The 21,281-nt window shown below is 39.9% G+C and overlaps 1 protein-coding gene across 2 annotated transcripts in view; it reads right to left on the reverse strand.

Moving 5' to 3' along the window:
- The window catches only part of LOC127461866 (ethanolaminephosphotransferase 1-like), a 56,517-nt gene extending 36,068 nt beyond the window's left edge, over nt 1-20,449 (reverse strand). Inside the window, exons 1-3 of one of the 2 annotated variants that reach the window (XM_051770018.1) lie at nt 20,353-20,449; nt 6,560-6,628; nt 690-798 (exon numbers count right to left, since the gene is read on the reverse strand). In XM_051770018.1, coding sequence (XP_051625978.1) covers nt 690-798; nt 6,560-6,628; nt 20,353-20,409 — 235 coding nt within the window. In that variant the 5' untranslated portion in view covers nt 20,410-20,449. Of the gene's footprint in view, nt 1-689; nt 799-6,559; nt 6,629-12,664; nt 12,732-20,352 lie in introns of those variants that run through there. The other variant, XM_051770029.1, reaches the window with a different exon arrangement.
- Nucleotides 20,450-21,281: the final 832 nt, after the last annotated feature.

Genomic DNA, 21,281 nt, shown 5'->3' on the forward strand with positions numbered 1-21,281 from the left:
CTTCACTAAATTGTCTAATTTAAAGAAAACTAAAGCTTTTTATATATTTATATATATATAGATGTTTTACATATTAAACACCTTACAGAAGATGCTTACTACTTTTTGTAGGCTCCAACAGCTGGTCTGAGAAGCCCAGAACTAAACATGCCCTACACTCAGGAGCAATCAGCCAAAAAGCTTCTGACTTGGTCTACCACGAAGAGCAAATACGGACTCAGACTCAGAGAGTCGCAATTTGAAGCAACATTTATTTAGAAACTATGTCTTCTTTGTCTAGAAGCAGTTTTGAATGGGGGTGTGTGTATAGTAATGAAAGAGAAATAACTTGTTGAGGCATCAATTTAGGTATTAGGAAATGTGAAACCAATGAAAACTTTATGAAGAACATTTGGGTGTTTTTTGTCTGTGCATTTAAATCCTGGAATAAACTTTAAATAAAATCAGATATTATCATAGGCTGCAAGCAGCATATGCTGAAACCCATTTTAGGGATAAAATTAAATAATATTTTTCAATAAAATGTTCTTAATTTTTAAGGCCATATGTGAGGTCAGATCCTCCTATTGTGCTCATGGAGTGTCATGAAGGGAATGAGTGGAAGATTCAAGTGTCTGATCCCTCCCTATAACATTCAGAAGTACAAGCAGCTCACTAATTCTAAAAAATTACAACATGAGGATTTTTACCTGAGGCAGTGTAGTCCCAGTCATAAAAAGATATTAGAAAATAATTAAATAAAATCATGACAAATCCAGAGAATGTTAACAGGTTGGGAGCAATCCACAAAGGAACTATCTGTTAAAAAAGAAAGAAAAAAATTTCAGAAAAACTGTACATCCTATTTTAATTAAATATTTTATATCAGGAAAGAAGCCTTTCTATGGCATCAGCAATGTTCAGATTTGTGCATATTTCACCATTCTCAAATTAAAATACCATTTTCATTTCTGAAATTTATTTTCAAATGTAACCCTTTTGCCTGATCTTTGTGACTGCAGTAAAAATGACATTTTAAAACACTGTATTCCCTATGTTGTACGTTATCCTTATTTATCCAATCATCAAGGAAAACTTCCTGCAATCATCTGTATCAGAACTGAAAGAAGACTGCAGCACCCCAGTGTGGTAATTCAGCATCCACGTGGTAGGGTCTTTTAAGCATTCTATTCCCACACCATAAAAAGGAAATTTCCTTTTCTAAAATATGTCAACAATTTCTAACTCAAAACATCCACAAAATCATACCCCGAGTGCATTACACTTTTAGATTCAGAAGATCTCTCCATTACAAGCAGCTCCCTACTTCTCTAGATAGTAATGTACTGCTAGGGTCTCCTTCTTTACTTATAAATTATAAACACTCCATTAATTGATTTTACTTTGTAGGGTGCTGAAAAGGATTCTGTCTTCACCTAAACCTCTAATTCTTTGTCCCAGTAACCACCCTCAGTTATTCACACCCTGCAGCTTTAAGGTGCTCCTTACACTGCAACAGGGATCCCTTTTGGTAACACTCTTTTGAAGTAACACAGTTTCTCCAGCATATTTTTTTGAAATAGTACACACAGCTTTCTACATGATTTTTAGACAGAACATACTTGCAGAAACACTAAGTATCAAATAGCATCACTCAAACACACTATCAATATATTTAAAATACAAAAATATTGGAGGCTTATAATCAAATTCTTTGGAGTACCTAAGGACTGAAAATATATCTAAAGTACTTTTACAGTACAAATTATGACGACAGTACTAAAGAACAGGAAGTCAAATAATTTCAGATACTAATAACAGTTTTGAAATAAAATGATTTGTTAGTTTCTCTGGACTACCTAGATGGAGAGACAGATGAATACATATGAATTTGTATACACCTTTACATTTCCCCTATCCTATTACTACATGAAAAATTTACTTTTAAAATTTGAATGCTTGAATGATTAATTATTCTGACTAGATCCTCTTTTCCTACTGTAGAACAATTTATAATACTCAGGAGGAATTGTGCAACTGATAGTGTACAGTGTACAGTGTACAACTGATAGTGTAAACTTTCAAAAAATCAGATTAAAATTCCTGAATACTTTTCTGTTATGTTTTTTAGATGTTTTCTGTAATAGCATTAGTAGTAACTATCATATCTGAAAGTTTCTTTCTTTATCACCAGGATTTTATCACTAATTTTAAAACACTGTATGTCAGCTCTCATAGTATTTAAAATACATCACGGAATGCATACAACTACACTAAAAAAAAAAATTTAACATTTCTATAATCCTGAGTGTTTAAAAGCCCAAATCTAAACCTCTAAGAAAAGGGACAGCAAATGTCCCCTGAAGTTCCTTTTGGAGAACACCTAGGGTAGAACCCTTCACTGCACAGTCCCCTTTTCTTATATTGACTGCACGCTCAGCATGCAGCAACAGCAGCATGTTCTCCCCATTTTGCTACCTGAGAAAATGAATCTCCTGCTGGGGAATTTATCTGATGTCTATGACCATAATTATATGAAACATGAAAGACAAACACTAAAAAAATTCTAGATTTGTCTCTTTTAGTCTGAACTGTGGACCAAAATAGTGTGTTAAGACACCACGGATGAACCATTTACGTGGACATACAGACGCCATCCAATGTATTGTTTTAAAATGACTGACTTCTCCTGCACGATTCATAAGAATTGTTGACTGTTAAATCAAGTGGGGCACCACAATCATCTGCTTTCTAATTAGGCTCATTATTCTAAACAGTCACAATGTCATTATTAAATTATTACAGAAAATAATTTCAGCTTACACAGTGCAAACGTGAAGAAGTTATTTTAACCCACTTTCTTGCAAACAGCATGTATTCTAAGAAGAAAACCTTCAAAGGATGTTGTTATACTTGCAATCCCTCTGGCTAACAGACACACCATGAAAAACAGTTACAGGAGTTCTGTCCTCAGGAAAACAGACTCTCCTGCAGCTAAACCCCTAAGCATGTTCTTTTGATCCCTACCGAACCTAATCTGTCTAGGTATTTGGAAAGTATTCCAACTGCAAAATCCCTTTTGTTACATTTAACGCCCCTTATCCTTTTGGTTGGCCTTACACTACCATCACCTTATTTCATAATTTAAAAAATCACAGAGTGTTCAAGATTAACTTCTTACACACCTTGGAGAAATAGAGTCTGAATTTATGGAAGGATACATTGCAAACTTTATTATCTAATTAACAGACAGTAGAATTCTAATATACCAATGTGTTACATGATTAATACAACTGAAGATACCATAGGGAGAATCACATCTGTTCTCCGGCAAAACTTTTGTACGCTTAAACCTTTTAAAAAACTTTTAGTTCCACGAAACACTAAATGATTTCTGTTCCACCAGGTCTACAGCCACTCACTCGAAAAGCCCTAATACAAACAGCAAATCCTTTAATATATCAACTATTTGGATTATAAATGGTAAAGTACATTTATATAAAGTTCTGTTCAAACTTCACTAAGTCACTTGAGACCACTAAAATTCTACTCTTGGCCAATTCTAGTGATAAAATCAAAGTTCATAAAGGCAACAGAGGGGAGTTAAATTGATTTCAGTGAAGCTGGCATACACCTATGTATCCCACTGGGATTTCCTCCTTTTCCTCTCATTGTCCTGAACAGATGTGATTTCTTATGAACACAAATACAGGAGGAATATTCAGTTTGCGTAATAGCTAAATAATACTACTCATTATTTATTGGAGAGCACAAGATTGTGCTTCATTATAAAATACAAATCCCAATTAAAGGCAAATGCATGGAGCATTGAATTAAATGAAGATGAAATGCCTATAGTTGCATAATCAGCATAGTTTTAAATAACACATAGAGTCTTATCCTAGTGTCATATCCTGGCTTGTATCAGCAGTAGTGTAGCCAGCAGAACCAGAGCAGTGGTCTGTACTCGGCACTGGTGAGGCTGCACCTTGAATCCTGTGTTCAGTTCTGTGCTCCTCAGTACAAGAAGGGCATTGAGGTGCTGGAGCCTGTCCAGAGAAGGGCAATGGAGTTGGTGAAGACTCTGGAGCATAAGTCCTATGGAAAGCAGCTGAGTGGGCTGGGGTTGTTCCATCTGGAGAAAAGGCAGCTCAAAGGGGGACATTATCACTCTCTACAACTGCCTGAAAGGAAGTTGTAGCCAGGTGGGGGTCGGTCTCCTCTCCCAGGTAACAAGTGATAGGACACGATGAAACAGCCTCAAGTCACACGAGGGGAGGTAATGTTGGACATTAGGTAAAATTTCTTCACCAAAAAGGTTGTTGAGCATTGGAACAGGATGACCAGGGAAGTGGTGAACTCACCATCCCTGAAGATATTTAAAATACATGCAGATATGGCACTTGGGGACATGGTTTAGTGGTGGAATTGGCAGTGTTGGGTAAACAGTTGGACTAGATGATCTTAAAGGTAATTTTCAACCTAAATGATTCTATGGTTCTATGATTCGTACAGTTGTTACTATAGTTTCATACAACATGGAAAAACTGCCATGAACATGAGTTTGTTTTCTACATCACGGGATATTATAGTCTAGGACACGGTCATAGATCAGCTATAATGCTTACAATAGGTACAAGCTACCAAAAAAAAAAAAAAAAAGTATTCAAAACTTCTCCTAAAACTAAGATATAATTTATTAAGATAACACTGGTGTACTTGCACTTCAAGAGAAAATAGTATTTTGGTGCTCAGACGAGCAGAATTTTCTTGAACTGAGTTTGGAGTAACAGTTACTGCCACATTTGGTTTCAGTATCTAGCCAGGAATAAAAACATTATAGCAACAATTTTGGTGCTCTCCCAGTTCTCATTTTTATCTCTAAGAGCAATCTCCATCACATACTCTTTTCTTCTGCTGCTGTGCATTGCCAGTTCCTCTGCAGGACTCCGATTCTACATAGCACTATCTTCTAACATTAGAATGACTACTTCTACAAAAGCTGAAAGCAATATAGTTTCCCTTTAAATCCTTGCAACACATCACTGAGAATTATTCTGTAACACTATTGCACCAGAAGGCAAGGTAGAACATTCAGTGTTGTATCTTCAGTATTCAAACCAAAAGGCAAAGTACAGACAGCACCCACCCCAGTCTTTGGTTCCATACTCAGATCTCCCAACTTTTGAAACAGGTTTTCAGTCCATCGCTCTGGTTGGGTTCTCCTTCAGAGAGGAGAGAACTAAATCATGCTCATCTAAAACTCAATGAGGTTTAAAAAAATCTAAAGGTCACATTTTTTATGGGTTTTATCACCTTATACTACATGGGGACATTCAAGAATGCTGTTTTTCCTCTCGTAGAATGCTGTAACCGTTAGAAGAACTTATCTCCAAAGGAAGTTTTGCATTGCAATACACCCCCTTCAATCTGAGAGCAGATGAATACCCATGGATTTCCTAAACCAAAGTGCAAGTGCACAGTAAAGCCTCTGCTCATCTCCTGTGCCAGACTGCAGAGTGCTGGAGGGGCTTTTCTGCCTCATTGTTTTCCTCAATAGTATGATGGGAATGAAAACAGAGTCTCTGAACTGAATTACTGAATTCAGTGTCACATCTTTGAATTGCTTTTTACTCATACATGTTTGGGTTAGTTTTTAATTCTTAAGTTAGGACATATAAACACTTTTCATTAAATTATCTTGAGATTACAAATGAGAGACTATGATTTTCCTGCTGTATTAAGAATAAGAAACACCTTTATTACAGAATCCAGAGATGGCAGATCCAACAGCACTCTGACCACATACATCCATTTTTGTTAGTACAAAGCTTTATTTTCAAGTCTGCTCCAATCTAAATATTTCCTGTAACAAGGCAGATGCCGAAATCATTCCTTTCTTGGAGATCAATAAAGTTACTATATTTATTTGAGATAAAGAGCTTTTTTTTTTTTGCCAACAACAGCACAACTAATTGTGAGCAGTTTATTTTTAGAAACTGCAGATCATAACACATTCAAGAGATGGCATCTTCCAATCGTTATGGTTATCATGGTAACTGCTCTCATTTTCAGCTTCTTAAAGAAATGCCTTGCTCCCTCGAGCAAGTACCCTTGGGAGAAAATGAGACAGCACTTGCATAAAATCATATGCACGGCACAGAGATAAAGCCATGCTGTTGTTAGGCAGCATATGCTGCACAAAAATAATTTGTAGTAAATAAACCCCTCCATGCCTGCAAAGCTGTTTAATGAAAGATGTAATAATGAAAGATGTAAAAAAGAAATGGATGCCTTTTCTATAGCAATCAGAAAAAAATAAGTAAACCTTTTTTTTCTAAAAAAAAATAAAATCTCAAAATAACATACTCATGTAAACACGTGAGTAGAGCCCTTCCCAAATCTTCTTTCATGAAGCCTAGCCATGATAAACAGGTATTCATCTTGCAACATTTGTTTTCTTTTATCAGATGCCCTAATTTCAGTTTTATTAATCAATATTTTTAAATGAAAATACATGATGTATTTAAAACAAATTCTTATATTAACATGTGAAGTTTTTATTAAGTAAAATTCTTACCTTAATAATTTTGTTCCAGATGGGCTGCATAATATACACAGATAAAGGATTTGTATCCACAGCACTGTACTGTGAGGAAAAAGCAAACATGTTAAACAAAGCACTGAACAATGCTTATTTTTTCAGCATCTAAGAGCAATCACTCTGAGTGTGACTGGTGTAAATTTATTTTGTTCTGAGGACCATTCATACAGGTTTAATTTAATTTAAAAGCACTGGCCTGGTTTACACTTACCCTATTAGCAATCCCATGTACTAACACAAAGGTTTAGGCTTGTGAACTGGCAAACAGCTCTGCAGTCACATTTTACTGCTAAATTCCTATTAATTTTACAAGTGATCCTATAAGAGTCTGCATTTCTACCATATTTTCAATTTATTTACTTGCACTACCACTCATACACAGTCTGAGCAGTGGTTTCTTGCTAGTATTAGGATAGATAGTGCATATGGAATATGTTCATTAGTAGAATATTATCTTGCAGAGATACAAAGCTTTTGTCATAGTAACACAGTTGCATTTGCACTATGCTAATTCATGTAAGGCAATGTTATTATAAAAATAAGCCTAAAATAGCACAATCCATTACCACAATAAAATTTTCCCATTGCACAGACTTGTAAATATATTTTATGTGTTTTATAATTCCAACAGGTATATATCTGTACCTTTTGCAAACAAAATATTTCAGAAATCCAACCCCACCCCAAATTGCTGGTGTCTGCTTTTTCCTCAGAAGGCAGTATCAAGTTTTATCCTGCCTTGAGACTGCAGAACACAGAATCAGAACCCCCAGAAGAACGATCTTAACTGACAATACCACTCGCAATCATGTTCTTGAGCCCCAGCAGGTCTGCAGTTGAAGAAGTTATCCATCATTGGGGTAAAACACATAATTATTTCAGAAATTCTAGGACTTTGAAAGTGCATATGTTGCTTAACGTTTTTAGCATGATGCATATGACTCACATAAATCTTCAGATATATCTATATATACCATTGTCCAAACATCGTGTGCAGACAATGGGAACAAAATAGGGATGTGTTAGACCACAGGTTGACAAAGTTGTTCACATGCAGAAGAGTTGATGACAAAGAGTCTTTCGTTTCACATACTTCCAGCTAACATTTAACTGTTCTCTACATATATAGTTAATTTATTGACCTCTCTTAGCCAACTACCCTTTGGATAAGATTGCCCTCCAGAAGTACCTGTTTCAAGTCATTAATTATCAAAGCAGCCTAGACACTTGTCTTAAACTTAAGACACCTTTTAGGTGACTGAAGTCTAGCAAGATTCATTTCAGTTTCAGTATCCCTATCTCCAAGCTTTTCCATACACACCTAACTTGCACACATGGGAGCTAAGAGCTTCCAGTGGACAAGTGCAAGTGGGACAAAAGATTCATGAAGCATGCCTCAGGTTTTGCGCGCACAGTCTATGACTTTGCATCTCATCTTTCTGAGGGTATCGGCCTATGGAATGCTTAGGAACTCTTCCATACATTTCCTTTTTCTGTGCATACAAAGGATATGTTTTAATTACCTTCTGGAGAAAACAAAGTATTCAGATAATTATTTTGTGATTTGTGGTTAAGTTTAAATCATGACCATAAATACAGCATTCTTGTAAATTTATTTTAATACCCTGCTTTGTTCTGCTCCCAAGAAGCTGCTAACCTCAAGGCCATGAAATCCTCAGGAGTTTAATGTTCATGTCTGCTCAGAAAAGCAAAGTACTGAGTAACATGCTCACGTTATGATCAGTGAACATGAATGCAAGAGTGCACTGAACCTTATGTAAAAACAGTACTGCCATTTGCTATTGTGTAATTCTGTCCTTTTCGGGGCACTTTTAGTAAAAGGCAGAAGTGGAAGAGGATAAGCCTGTTAGAGGTTTTTAAGTGCAAGATTGATACAAGTACTAAGCATTTCTGCCCTAGAAAAAGGAACTTGATTGTCCTTATACAAAGAAGAAGGACTTGGAATAATCAGAAAGTTTCTGTCAATTACATTTGAAAGAAATTGTAATAGTTGGGAGGGAACAGCAGGAGTGAGGGAATAGGAAAAATGGCATTAATTGACTCCATCTTACTCCCAAGTTTAAAAATTCTTCTGTTGGGTTGTTTTTTGTTTTGTTTTGTTTTGTTGTTGTTGTTTTTTGGGGTTTTTTTGTTTTGCAGTTTTTTCTTAATAGCTAAAACCTCCTTGAAAGCCATCTGCTTTCCCTCGTGGTGTTAATAATGTCTTCTAGCAGAGCTGGAAATGAGAATACAGACACCAGATGGGTACACATGGATGTTGATTCGAGCAGCACATGTGAGATGTGCTTTTTACTCTGTGTTCCTGCATTTTAATCTCCATCCAGGGGATCCAATGCAGCATCAAGTTTGTACTGGTCAGCTCTGTCAGAGTAGAGAGGAAACATGAGAATATCAGGAGGAAGAGGGGAAAAAAAGGAATAAACAGTTAAGAAAAGTAAGAGTAAGGAAAGAAAAGTAATTGAGAAAAACAAGAGAAAGAAAAATGAGCCAAAGCAAAAGTTTGGCTACACAGAAGAAAGACAACCATTCTGCAGTGGCAGAGCAGAGCCAAACATCTGAGGGCAAAAGCACTCACAGTGACCAAGGTCTGTACTGCTGAATATAAATGGTACCTTCTGACTTACATCCACACAGCTTAGAAATACCTCCCCTTATTTCAAACTGGTCACATCCACACCGCACAGCATGTGCTGGACGGGTGTTCGACCTCCTCATCTGGCCCTGCACACCTAACACATTATTTGGACTGAATACACTTTACTTCAAAGTATCTGAAGCAATCTGGAGACTGCATTGAAACCCAGCAACATGGCATGTTCAGAGCATGGAAGTGAGCACTGTGTGTTGCACATGTTCACAAATCCAAACACCCATGCTGGAAGAGTGCTGAAGGACGGTGAAAGCCAAAAATGGTGTGCACTGCCTCCAGAATGGACTATTCCCAAAACAAAGCCTAGTTATTATCTTGAGGAGACTTTGGAGAAAAAAACAAAGCAGAAGAACGGTTAGTGAGCTAACCATTAATCAGAGCAGACAGCTGGATCTTCATTGGACTCCCTAGTCCTCTCCAGCCTTGCACTGTGGAGGTATCCCAAGAATAAAATTTTGGAATTACTACAAGAGAAAAATATAAAGCATGTCTACACAAACTTCAGAGTCAGGAGAGAAAGCAAACCCCAAGAAATGTAGTTGCATAACTGCTAGGAGATAGTTACTTCAACTTAAATTGCTTCTTATGCTAACAGACTATTCTTTTCCTGTACTTAAATTATCTTTGCCCAGATAGCACCATATTGTGTCACACAGTCATATACATTCAAAGATACAAACTGTTGTGAATTGTTTATATTTGAACTGTTGGCATCAAAATGGCTCTGTAGGTTTTAGTTTTGTATTAGTAGCAACAAATTCACTACACTTCACATTCCTGCACAGAAAATAGCGAATTTTAATTTTTCATTGACTTCGTGAATCACATGATTTATTATCTCTGTTGTAAATGCTGGGAGACTGAGGCACATGTGGGCTGTGATTCACCCTACGGCTGGAGAATAGAGCAAAGAATAGAGCCCCAATAGTGTTAGTGGTGTCATATTTATATACATAATTTCAGGATAAGCAATATTGATTTATTCATACAAAGTCTGCTCACAGTAACTCAATTTTATATTTGTGTTGACTTCTACAAAAGCCTTTAAAAATGTAGAGGCTGAAAAGCTTCTTTCCCAGACAAATTAATGTTTAAATCAGCTATATATCAGGCAGTAATAATGGTTTAGGTTGCAGTATATCGAAATATATGGTTCTGTGATTGCTTGAGTATTTCATGTGAAGTTAGATGCCTATTATGGAAGAATACACTAGCTGTCCTGTTCCATGTTCCCACACGGAAAACCTGACAACCATCTAATGACAACATAAGGACTTGAATGAAGAACATAAATATTGGAAAACCTGTCCTTTTCCTGCAAGCAAACTCAGCTGGGGCAGGCACATGTATGGAAGAGCCACAGCTGTACCCATGTGCTGACGTCCTAACAACTCAGTGGTCCTGCAGGCCTGGGGAATCTCCTCTTATATCAAACAGAGAATCAATACATCAAAAGGCAAATAGGTAAAATTGTGGTCTTTAAACAAGTGATATATTGAAAATAACTCCTCTTCAGAGTGTTTTCCAAGATATGTGCATGATGGTGTATTTCAACAATGCCACTCGGACATCTAATGATCACTTCTCAAACACACATAAGTGATGAGCTTGTCATCATCTGGCCTATAAGCAGAGACCTACATCACTGATGGAAAATTTTGAGGGATCTGCTGATGGAAAAGATTTGAAAAATTGACTTCCACAGCATATAAAATTAAAAATTATTTCAGCAAGTGCTGAGGTTTTACAGTCTACCATGCATGGCTCAGCTACCCCTCCCAGGGCCAGCACAGCGCAGATGGTCCCTTCCTTTAGTGCCCATGGGCAGAGGCTTCTGGTGCTGAAGGCAGCGACTGGGTCCCAGCCCTGGGAGCTTTTGGCTGTGATTATGGGACAGGACAGGCTGCCAGGCCCGCCTTGCCCTGCTGCCTTGGGGCTCCCACTGCCCCCAGCCATCATGGCATCGACAGCTACCAACACCTTCCTGTGGTTTCTTTTATCACCATCTCCTCTCCAATTACACAATTTCACAACACCTGTGTTTTCTAAATGACAGACAAGGGAATAGGAGGCACAACAATGGATTCTCTTTTGCACAAGATAAGTTTTTTTGTGGTTTTGAAAGCTGCAAAATGACCCTCCCAACCCAGGGAATGAACCAGTCACTACTTAAAGAGAGCTTGGTGGGAAATCACTCTTCTGGGCAACTTCTTATGCAACATGAACTTGAATTCTGCGGTATCTTACACTTCTGGAATCATAAAAAAATTAAAGAAAATACTGAAATACTGGCACATCTGGTAACAATTTTCCATCCATCTTTCAGATTCCTAGAATACATTAAACACATGGAGTTTAATTCTAGTTTACATATGTTTTTACAGGTTTGTAGATATTATGAGACACAGTTTTGAGTTTTAAAAAAAGCCTCATAAAGGGAAAGAAGAGAATCACAGTATAAACAAAAGAGCTACACAACACTATGGATGCCAAATGAATTCAAAATGTTCAGCAGTTTAAAAGCGCTGATATATTCCAAAACACAATTCTGTTATTTCTAATAATAACATTGCTTTACATTATAGCATCATTTAGTTAATTATTCATAAATAATGGCTTGGATTTTGTATCTCCTACTGCTTAGTTTGGACTACTCTGCCTTTCCTCTTATCCATATGTTTGTTTGTTTTATTAAGTCACCAATATCTAAGTCCAGGAGTTATAAATCCCTAAGACATCTAGGGTTGAAGCATATAACACACAAGTAGAAACTAAAGAACAGGATTTGTAATTTATCCTGGCAAAGAGTAGGTGGTGGAGGGCATGTAATTGCATACTCAGATGCAAACACTTGTCTCTTTGGACTCCGAGGTTGTGGACTCTGTTACCTGATGGTTGTGCTGTGTGTACTAGGCTGGATGTAGCTGCACCGTGAAGGAAGAGGCTGCTCAAGGTGGCCTCCTGAGCAGTTCTCTCCCCCCTGACTTTGCTCCCTTCAATTCCATTAGCCTATGCATACCTACAGCTAGGAAATATGGTTATATTTTCCTGCCATCTGGTACTATTCCTAGCAAATACTCGAAACCCAATGTCATGGTTTGGGCAATTCAACAATTCTGATTGGTATTACTAAGTCATCACAAAGCTGTTATTATATAAACTGTATTACTTAACATACATATTACATAAAATATAAAATAAAATTTATTACATAAAAGCTGTCCTGGGGATGCTTTGTTGCAAAGGTATACTTATGATTCAGACCTCCTCGTTTTCAGGAACCCTGACACAGTCATTGACCCATAGGCCATAGCTGTTTGCCTAATGGAAGTACGTATGAACCCGTGTCCATGAGGTCATGGCACACATATTGCTGTGGGTCAGGACAGGATGCTCTTAGGGAGTCGTACCTGCTAGTGGGGCACATCTCCTTGCTTGCAGAGCAGTGTCCTTCCCTTAAGATCACAGAGTCATGGATTTGGACCATAGAATCATTCGAGTCAGAAGGCACCTCATAAGGTCTCCCCCTTTTCAAAGTAGGTTCAGCCAGGAGCTCAAAACCAAGTGCTTGGTGCTTTATCCAGTTAGGCCTTGGAAAGCTCCAAGGTTGGTGACTGCTGGGCAACCTGTGCCACAGCTTCACTGTATTCTTGAGGAAAACTTTCTCCTTTTAGGTCGCATGAAGATACCTTGATTCAGCTCATGCCTGCTGCCTGTGAACTTCCCACTGTGCACAATTACAAGGAGCCTGACTTCATCCTCCCAAGGACCACCCCATAGGTACTAGGGGGCTGCTGCCTGGAGGCATCTCCTCTCCAGGCAAAATAGGCCCCAACTCCGCAGCCTCTCCTCACAGGACAAATGCTCCAGCTCCAACTACTCTGGTGGCCTCCACTGAACTTCCTCCAGTTTTTCTTGAATTGGGGACCCAAAACTGGACACAGTATTCTAGATTTAGCCTAGTAAAGGTGGGTAATTACTTCCCCCTTTACTAATGGGCCATGCTACTGTTAAGAAGACCCAGGATGCTGCTGACCTTCTCTGCTGCCAGGGCACACTGAGGGCTCATGTTCAGCTTCCTGACTACCACAATCCCATTCACCAGGAGTAAAGGGCTGATGATGACAGATTTGCTGACTAGCTATTCTTGAAATCTGAGATCTATGAGAGACATCAGAGACTCAATACAATTGCAAGAGGAGCACATTTTGAGGCAAGAAGTCATAATGTGCTGGTCCCAACAGTGAGGTTCTTGTTCACTATGTGAGACTAAATAAAGATGGGATTCTTTACTGACAGGACTGTAAGCAGCCAGACCAGGGAGAGGTGGAGAGTCAGTGGAAGTTGGCAACCATTTTTCAATCAACAGTAGTTATATCAAGGATGTTGCCTAATTTGTCTTCAGGAAAAGGTTTTGTTTAGTGGGACACATTCAAACACAACAACAAAGCCAAAATAACTACACAGAGCACAGAAACATGATTAAATATTGAGCAAGTGATAGATAACATAAGGCAGTTGCACATGTGCTGCTCTAAAGGGACAAAGGTAGAGGCTGTCCCAGATTGGCAAAAGCATAAATCCTACTAAACCCAAAACCTGCATACTCTTAAGGAACTGTACAAAATGATTGTAAACTACTGCCATCCAAAGAAGCTCAAACATAGCAAGGAAGTTGATTTTTATGTTTTTTGTGTTGTTTTTTCATAGACTGGTCTTCTACAGTTGGTAAAAGGAAACAACATCACGATTCTATGCATGTGCAAACATGTATGTGCCAGCAGCCCTTTAAAGATCAAACAGTACAACAAATTCCCATGCAGCTGGAGATCTGCCAGAATGTGTACCTAGATCCCTGGGGAAACCAAAGAAACCGCTCCACGCCCAGAAGGTCAGGCAGATTAAAAGTGGGTTGTAGTTTTCATGAGGGATGCTAAACAGAGGTTCTATACCACATACAAAAACCAGTTGTTATCCAGTATCCTGATGCACAAGAGAGGAGATACTTCACAGAAAGATTCTTCCCCCTATAAAACAACCCTTACAAGAAGGGTTCGCCCAGATTTATAACAAATAATCCACATCCAAATCACAGATACATCTTTGCAATTAGCCTTCTATTAAAACACAGATGAATAAACAAAAATACATGTAAATATACAAATGTGTATACATGCATATCCTACACATAAAAATCCAATAAGCATTGCAGAACACTAACATCTCTTGATAAAGCAAGAAAATGAAATTATGTGGTTGGTATTTGCACTTTCATGATATTCAACAAGGCATACAACTCTTTATATTGAGCGTATTTGTCCTAAAAGTGATCTAATGAACCTTTGTAAAGTCATGGGCTTAATATTGCTCTCAAAACCGTGCACAGTAACACCATCATTGGGAAAAAAGTCCTTCGGCAAGTAATATCTAATGCAGCATCTCTGTGATGTGATTTCATTATGTTGTTGGCTCAGCATACGATGTGTAGAAGGAAGATAATGATTAAAGAGCTCTTGAACTGCTACATTATGTCAGCTACCATTACAACAGGATAAGACTAAGAAGTAGTGTGTGCACAGACATGGTCTTTCAGGTATTCAGTTGGCCCACAACTCTGACACACCAGTACAAGTGACAAAAAATATAAAAGTAATTAATTATTTGATTTATTTCACATCTGATTTAACAATATTTAATTTCAACCCCAGCCTTCCAATCCATCAAAGTAACATGAAGAAGAGAGACTACAAGATTTTATATGTAGAGCAGTGGGCTGTTGACTCACTGTTTCACAGAACCTGGAAAACCTTAGTTTTCACTGCCTCAAGTATTCAAGGACTTTATTAAACTGCAGTGGTTTGAAAAATCTAACTTTAGCAAATAAAACTGGTAACCGCCTTCAAATAATATTTGGAATTAAAAATTAGGGAAAAAACCCTAAAAATACTATCTGCAAAAACACTATGTAATAGTCATGTAATGAATGTACTCAACATAGATAAAATTGTCCAAATGCAATCATGAACACCATTAACTGTGTCCTAAAAAGTTTCAGATAAACATGCAAACGAGAGTCTTCTATCCTAAATTTTCAATATCGTGTGAACTTGCTGTGCCACTGGAGTCGAAAACAAAATTCCTGCTCAACAAAGGTGAGCAGAACCCATTATGTTTCTAAATCTCACAGTTACACAGGTAGCCTTGGAAAAGCATAAAGGCTTCACAGAAATCCAGTCTTGTATCTGGATGAATCCTGAACTTCCAGACAGGAACTCACTAGATTATACTCAACACACTTTGCTCCTTTGGTGTAAGTCAGTATAAGAGAAACAATCAAGCCTTGAAACATGATCATCATACATCTGATCTGGTTTCTCTAATCTACCAAAATGAGGGCTGGGATGTAATTTGAGAGGTCTTCTAGTCCAGCACATTTACCTAATGCAGGATCATGTTCAGTATATATTAAGGAAGCAGATCAAGTTACCATGAAGTAATGAGCCAATTGCTTGTGATAAACGACCATGCTGGCACACTGAAAGAGAATACATAATTCAAAACTTTGCTAAAAAAGGCGTCAGCGACTGTTTATCAGCACTCAACACTAGACTGTTGATCTTCCCTCAGAGAAATCGAACCCTTTCTTAAGACTGATAAATGATTGCCCAATCCCCTTTAGTACCTGTTCCAACAAGCCTTATCAACACAAGACTGACATAGCAGACACCTTAAATTTCTCTTTGTGCAGCCAAAACTCACATATTGTCTTTCTTTAAAGAGGCACTCATGAAGACTAACTGGCTGCTAGGTTCTTACTCCCATTGTACTCAGACTGTTTCTCACAGTTCATCTTCTCTAAGCCTCTTAGTACTCATAATGTCATTCTGTGGACTGTAAATTGTGGGCCAAAGCAAGCAGGACATATTATTCCACCTGATACCTGATCAGTACATCAGCTACAAGAGTATATTCCTGATCCCCAGGAATCTTTACTGCAGTCCGCTGTCTCCTATTTTATGTTCAAAATGTTGATTTTTCTTTCCCCTAGGTGTTTACTGGCTTTCTTCATACTGATTTCTGGCCATTGTATCCACTTTCCAGTAACATTTTAAATCATAACCCTATTCTTAAAAATGCTTTAGTGTCATGTGAAAATTTTACAATTTCCTCCCTTCGGTTATTTAATGAAAGTATTGAACGGCAACAGAACTGGGACACAGAGACAGCTCTGTAGGTAGGATTCCATTTGACAGAACCTCCTACTTTGACAGAGAACTTAAGATTACTCTTTATGTTTCCATTTTACACTGATTTCATCTTACTTACCTCTCACCCCAACCCTCATCCGCTCAGCAAATTACCCTCTAAAAATGGTTTAGAGGATAAAAACACTGTTGACAAATTCAGATGAAAATGTGAAACCATAGACCTTAATTTTTAATGTTATATCTGATTTTTAAAATAATCTTTTCCAAGGCCTATTTTTTGAGTCAAGCCTCTATAGCCTGTCCTTAGATCTCTTTTCTCCTGAAACACGATAAAACATCAAAGTTTTCTGGCTTGGGAAACCTTCGTGCACAGGTGCTGCAGAAAAGCTGACTCAAGGCATATTTGCAAGGGAAATCCTAAAACTGAAGTGACGAGAAGATGCAACAGCAACAACAGCTCACCACTGACATTACTGCATTCTGGTCCAAATTCTGCTTTTATCTGTACTCATCACCTGGCTTTCTCAGAACTGCTTGTTTCCAACAGAAACCCAAACAGGGAGAAAAAAGGCAGCTGAGTAATTCCACGGGTGCTCCTCTAGAACTGCAGAATGTTGATAAAATATAAAAGTAGAAATTATATGACCTAAGCTCTACGAGAGGAGTTAGTTGCAGCCTTTAGACTGTGTTGCTCTAGATCCCAGAGAATAGCACAAAATCCAAGTATCAGCATCTTCTGCTCTACAGTTGCAGCAAATCACCAAGCACGCAACTATCCTGAAATCAGGACCTGTCCACCTGCCCCACAGGAAAGAAGATGGCAGAATTATCACAGCAGCAATAGTTCAGTTGCATCTGAACTGTCTCATCATCACATCTCCACCTGTTCTCAGTGTGCTTTTAAGCAGTAAAAAGAAAACTGAATCTCTAAATCCCCATTAACATGCAGAATAGTAAAGTGAAATAGCTAGCCCTGAGGATCCAATGTCCATGCTATAATGATTTCAGAAAATTTTACAGTAAGCTGGTTCCAGTATAATAGTATAGACTGAATGTATTTGGTGTACTTGTGCATTTTTTCTTAGTACAGCTGGTTTAGGTTCATTCAAAGGCAATGTATTTTTGTGCTCTGAGGTCACCCTGTGATGTAAACCAAAGCTTGGTAATTGGGGAAAACTTGCTTCAAAAGCATAGTTTACATGGACCTGACATGCTAAAGGGTGCTGAAGTCTTTGCATTCATTAGAGGCCTACCATTCCCTTTGCAAAGAACTGTGCTGGTTTTGTTGCCAAGGCCCTCCTCCAGCTGCGAACAGGAGACAGATAGTGCCTGAGACATACAATTGTGGTATTCATGGCAGAGAAATTAATTCAGCTGTGTGAAAATTTTGAAAATCAAGCAGCATTTTTTTCAAGCCAAATTTGCCTTTACGAAAGGAGTTGATTACACAAATTAGTTTTTTAAGCTGCGTTATGCTCAGCTCCCAGATCAGGTCAGTGGATAAGCTGTGCAAAGTACCGAGGATATTAAGCCACTTATACTACTGCAAATATAATGCTGCAGTGGGATGCAGAACAGAGACACGGATACTGCTACCTAAAGTTTCTCAGGTATGCTTCATGTCCAAAAGCAATACATTGTTTTAGCTCAATATCAAATATATGGTAACAAATCCTTTGAGAGATTACCTATTTCTCCACAAGGCCAGCCCATGTATCCTTCTACAATACTCCAGAGCCAGGTTCCCCAGGAAACACACTACAGAAATAGCCAGGTGGTTGTAAGAAGAGGTAACCTGTGTGTGCTGGGCACAGTAATCAAGAGTTTAGCTCCTGTTGAGTAGGCAGGAAAGGCAGCAGCAATCTCCTCACAGGAGATGGAAAGCTAGAGGAGCAGGATGCAGTAAGGCTGTGGGTTTGAGGGGAGGAGATGGCAGCCAGAGGGCAACAGGGGGTTGAAGAACATGTCTCAGGCCTGGGAAGTGATGAGAACAAAGTTGTGGTTGTGGTAGCAGCCCTAGGCATGGGAGGAGGAGGGGGAAGAGATTGTGGCAGTGATTAGCGTCTCCTTGCTGCACCCGTTTTGCATTTTTTGAGAACTTTAATCTACTGTGAGCAGCATTTAGGAATGGGCAGACCTGCTATCACCTGCCAGGTCCTCCTGCAAACTGGAGCACCAGGAAAATGGTGCAGATACCCCAGTAGCACATCTCATGCAGCTGTATTTCTCTGGGTGTAACCTGTGACATTTGGATTTAATTATTTCCAGGATGTTCCAATCTTGAGCCACTTCAGGTAATAGAAAATTGACTATCTGATTTCTAAATAAATTTCTATCTTTCTAAAACCTGTACTTACCACAGTTTTTCCAGAACACAATTGAACAGATACTTCTCAAGAGTGTTGGCTGAGTCCTACAGTTAAGAAAATTAACCAATATATTTTCTGGCCTTTACAATGCTCTCAAGAAACCAATATATGAAAATAAAATGGTTTGATATGTGATTCTGTCTTTTGTTAATAATTTGCCCTGCAAATCATAAGTATGGCACAATGATTACAAGGGTTTTTTTAAAAAATGCTATTTTGATTCTTTCCCATCTGCACTTGTTTGAAGCCACTTTCATTCAAGTGATAAGGAAGAACGTAACACAAGTGTTCCTTGTATTTGTACTATGAACTCAAATATTTTAGGAAGGTTACTTAAATAACAACGTCTGTTTATACTAAAAATAGCTTTTTATTTTCCTGTGGTGATCTCAGTCAAGACTGCGGCTCCACTGTTCAAGCACAGGCCTGTGCAACTCACACCCAGTGGCCAGACACAGCTTGCAGCATGTTTTATCCCACACACACTAGAGACACATGAACAGGCTGATACATTTTAACGAGTTGCTGTGCAAAACAAGTTCCTAGCAAGCAACCTGGAGAAAGCTCTCGAAGCCACAGTTCCTCCATCATCATTCACCCTGAGGTGAGCAGGCAGAGCTGCTGGCCCAGGGAAGGGCTTGGGAGGAGCTCAGTGTCCTGGGCCTATGCCAGCCCGGGAGGGCACATGGTAAAAGCAAGAAGACAAGAATCATGGGGAGTGTGGGGTAGGGGCTGCCTCGGGAACCGAACATCAAATAAAAGGTGGAGGCTGGAGTGCCCTACATGCTTTTCATAGGGAGCAGCATGAGTGTGTGCAAACAGGGTGGCATAGCCCATCTCAGACACCTGCACCTCAGCTAGAGCAAATCTGGATGATCCCCTGTACTGCACCTGCAATGTGCTGGGAACAAAGCCCAGGTATATCCTAAGTCTGCGACATAACACTGGTAAACCTACATATCTAGTGATTCATCCATTCATTTGAATTCTGCATGCCTGTTATTTGCAAACACAGGGTTTAGTTCAAATTATTGAAAGTAAGGTGTTTTTTTTCCCGTCTTCCTTATTTATTTCTCAGTGCCAGAGCATTCCTGTGTCTGAAGGGTTTGCACAGACCCAGACAAGCATCATCAATGCACTCTTTCTTACAGAAACACCAGATGCCTCCTAAACCACGCTGCTCTAAAACGGGCAGGGCTTTTAAAGACGTTGATACTCACTCAAAGCCCAGTTCACTCTGTCTCCACCGAGACCTGCCGCTTCGCGAACACCCAGTTTCTACCCAGGTAACGCACTCTATCAGAGCCGGACCCCGGCCAGGTGCGAGCGGGCACAGGTGGAGATGGGGGACATCCCTGCGGACGCCCCGGCGGCGGAGGGACAGCCCGGCCGGCCGGGGCCGTGGGCAGAGCAGGGCTGGACTGCGCGTTCGGCCGCGGCAGAGCAGAGCGCTCCGGAGCCCGGAGACGCCACATCGAGACCCACCGTCCGCCCTTCCCGACCCCCGGGGCTGCTCCTCACCTTGTACTGTCGGAAGCCGTCCAGCTGCCGGCCGCTGACATACCGCCACTGCCACATCGCTCCGCCGTGCTCCGCGCCCCGCCGGGAGAGAGGGAGGGATGGGAGGAGGGATGAGGGAGGCGGCGAGGCCGGGGCCAGGGGCGGGCGGAGGGCGGCTCCTCGGCCGCGCCCCGCGGGCTGGACCTGCCCCGCGCTCCGGGCATCAGCGGGGACAGCGGCGTCCCCGGGGTGCCCGCCGGTGGCGAGCTCTGCCCGGGCGGCTCCCACGGGAGCAGGCGTTTCCCCGCGGCCCCAGGGCGCTTCCCCGGCCTCGGTGCCAATAGCGTGTGTTGCACACTTGTAATTTCCGCCCGGGACTCGGTACCGGGGACAGCCCGCAGCAGCCTCCCGTGGGCACCGCGAGCCGCAAGACAAGTGACGTTGCAGTATCACTTCCAAACTATTTTTCTGATTACAGGTCTGTTAAAGATGCCATATTAATAACGTGCGCGAAGATGTGCCTGTGAAGACGCTACACAAAAGAATGCTGTTTAAGTAGCGTGTTTGAGAAACAGGTAACACTGAGGATTAAGATTTTTGTTGGCATTTCTTTCCCCTCCAGCAATAATTTGCCTCTTGTATCTCTTTATTGCACCTGCATTGGAGCCTGTCACATCACATCATTCAGCAGCGCGCTCTACACCTTCTGATTTCCAGGGAAGTGAAGCACTGTGTAGGCAAAAAAAGACTGGAAAACATCAGGAGGGATGTTTCAGCTGCAAATGAATTTAAGCATATGGCATTACACTTTGGGTTACCTTTGCTGGACACTGCTGGAGGAAGAGTTGAAATCATACACATCAGGGTCTAAGATCTTATTGACCAATTGAAATCTATCCAGAAAGGAAATCAATTAAAATCCATTACTTGCACCACACAGGGTCTTCCAG

Source organism: Manacus candei, unplaced genomic scaffold, assembly GCF_025592945.1.
Source record: "Manacus candei isolate 608988 ecotype Guabito, Panama unplaced genomic scaffold, ASM2559294v1 h1tg000008l, whole genome shotgun sequence".
Taxonomy (NCBI): domain Eukaryota; kingdom Metazoa; phylum Chordata; class Aves; order Passeriformes; family Pipridae; genus Manacus; species Manacus candei.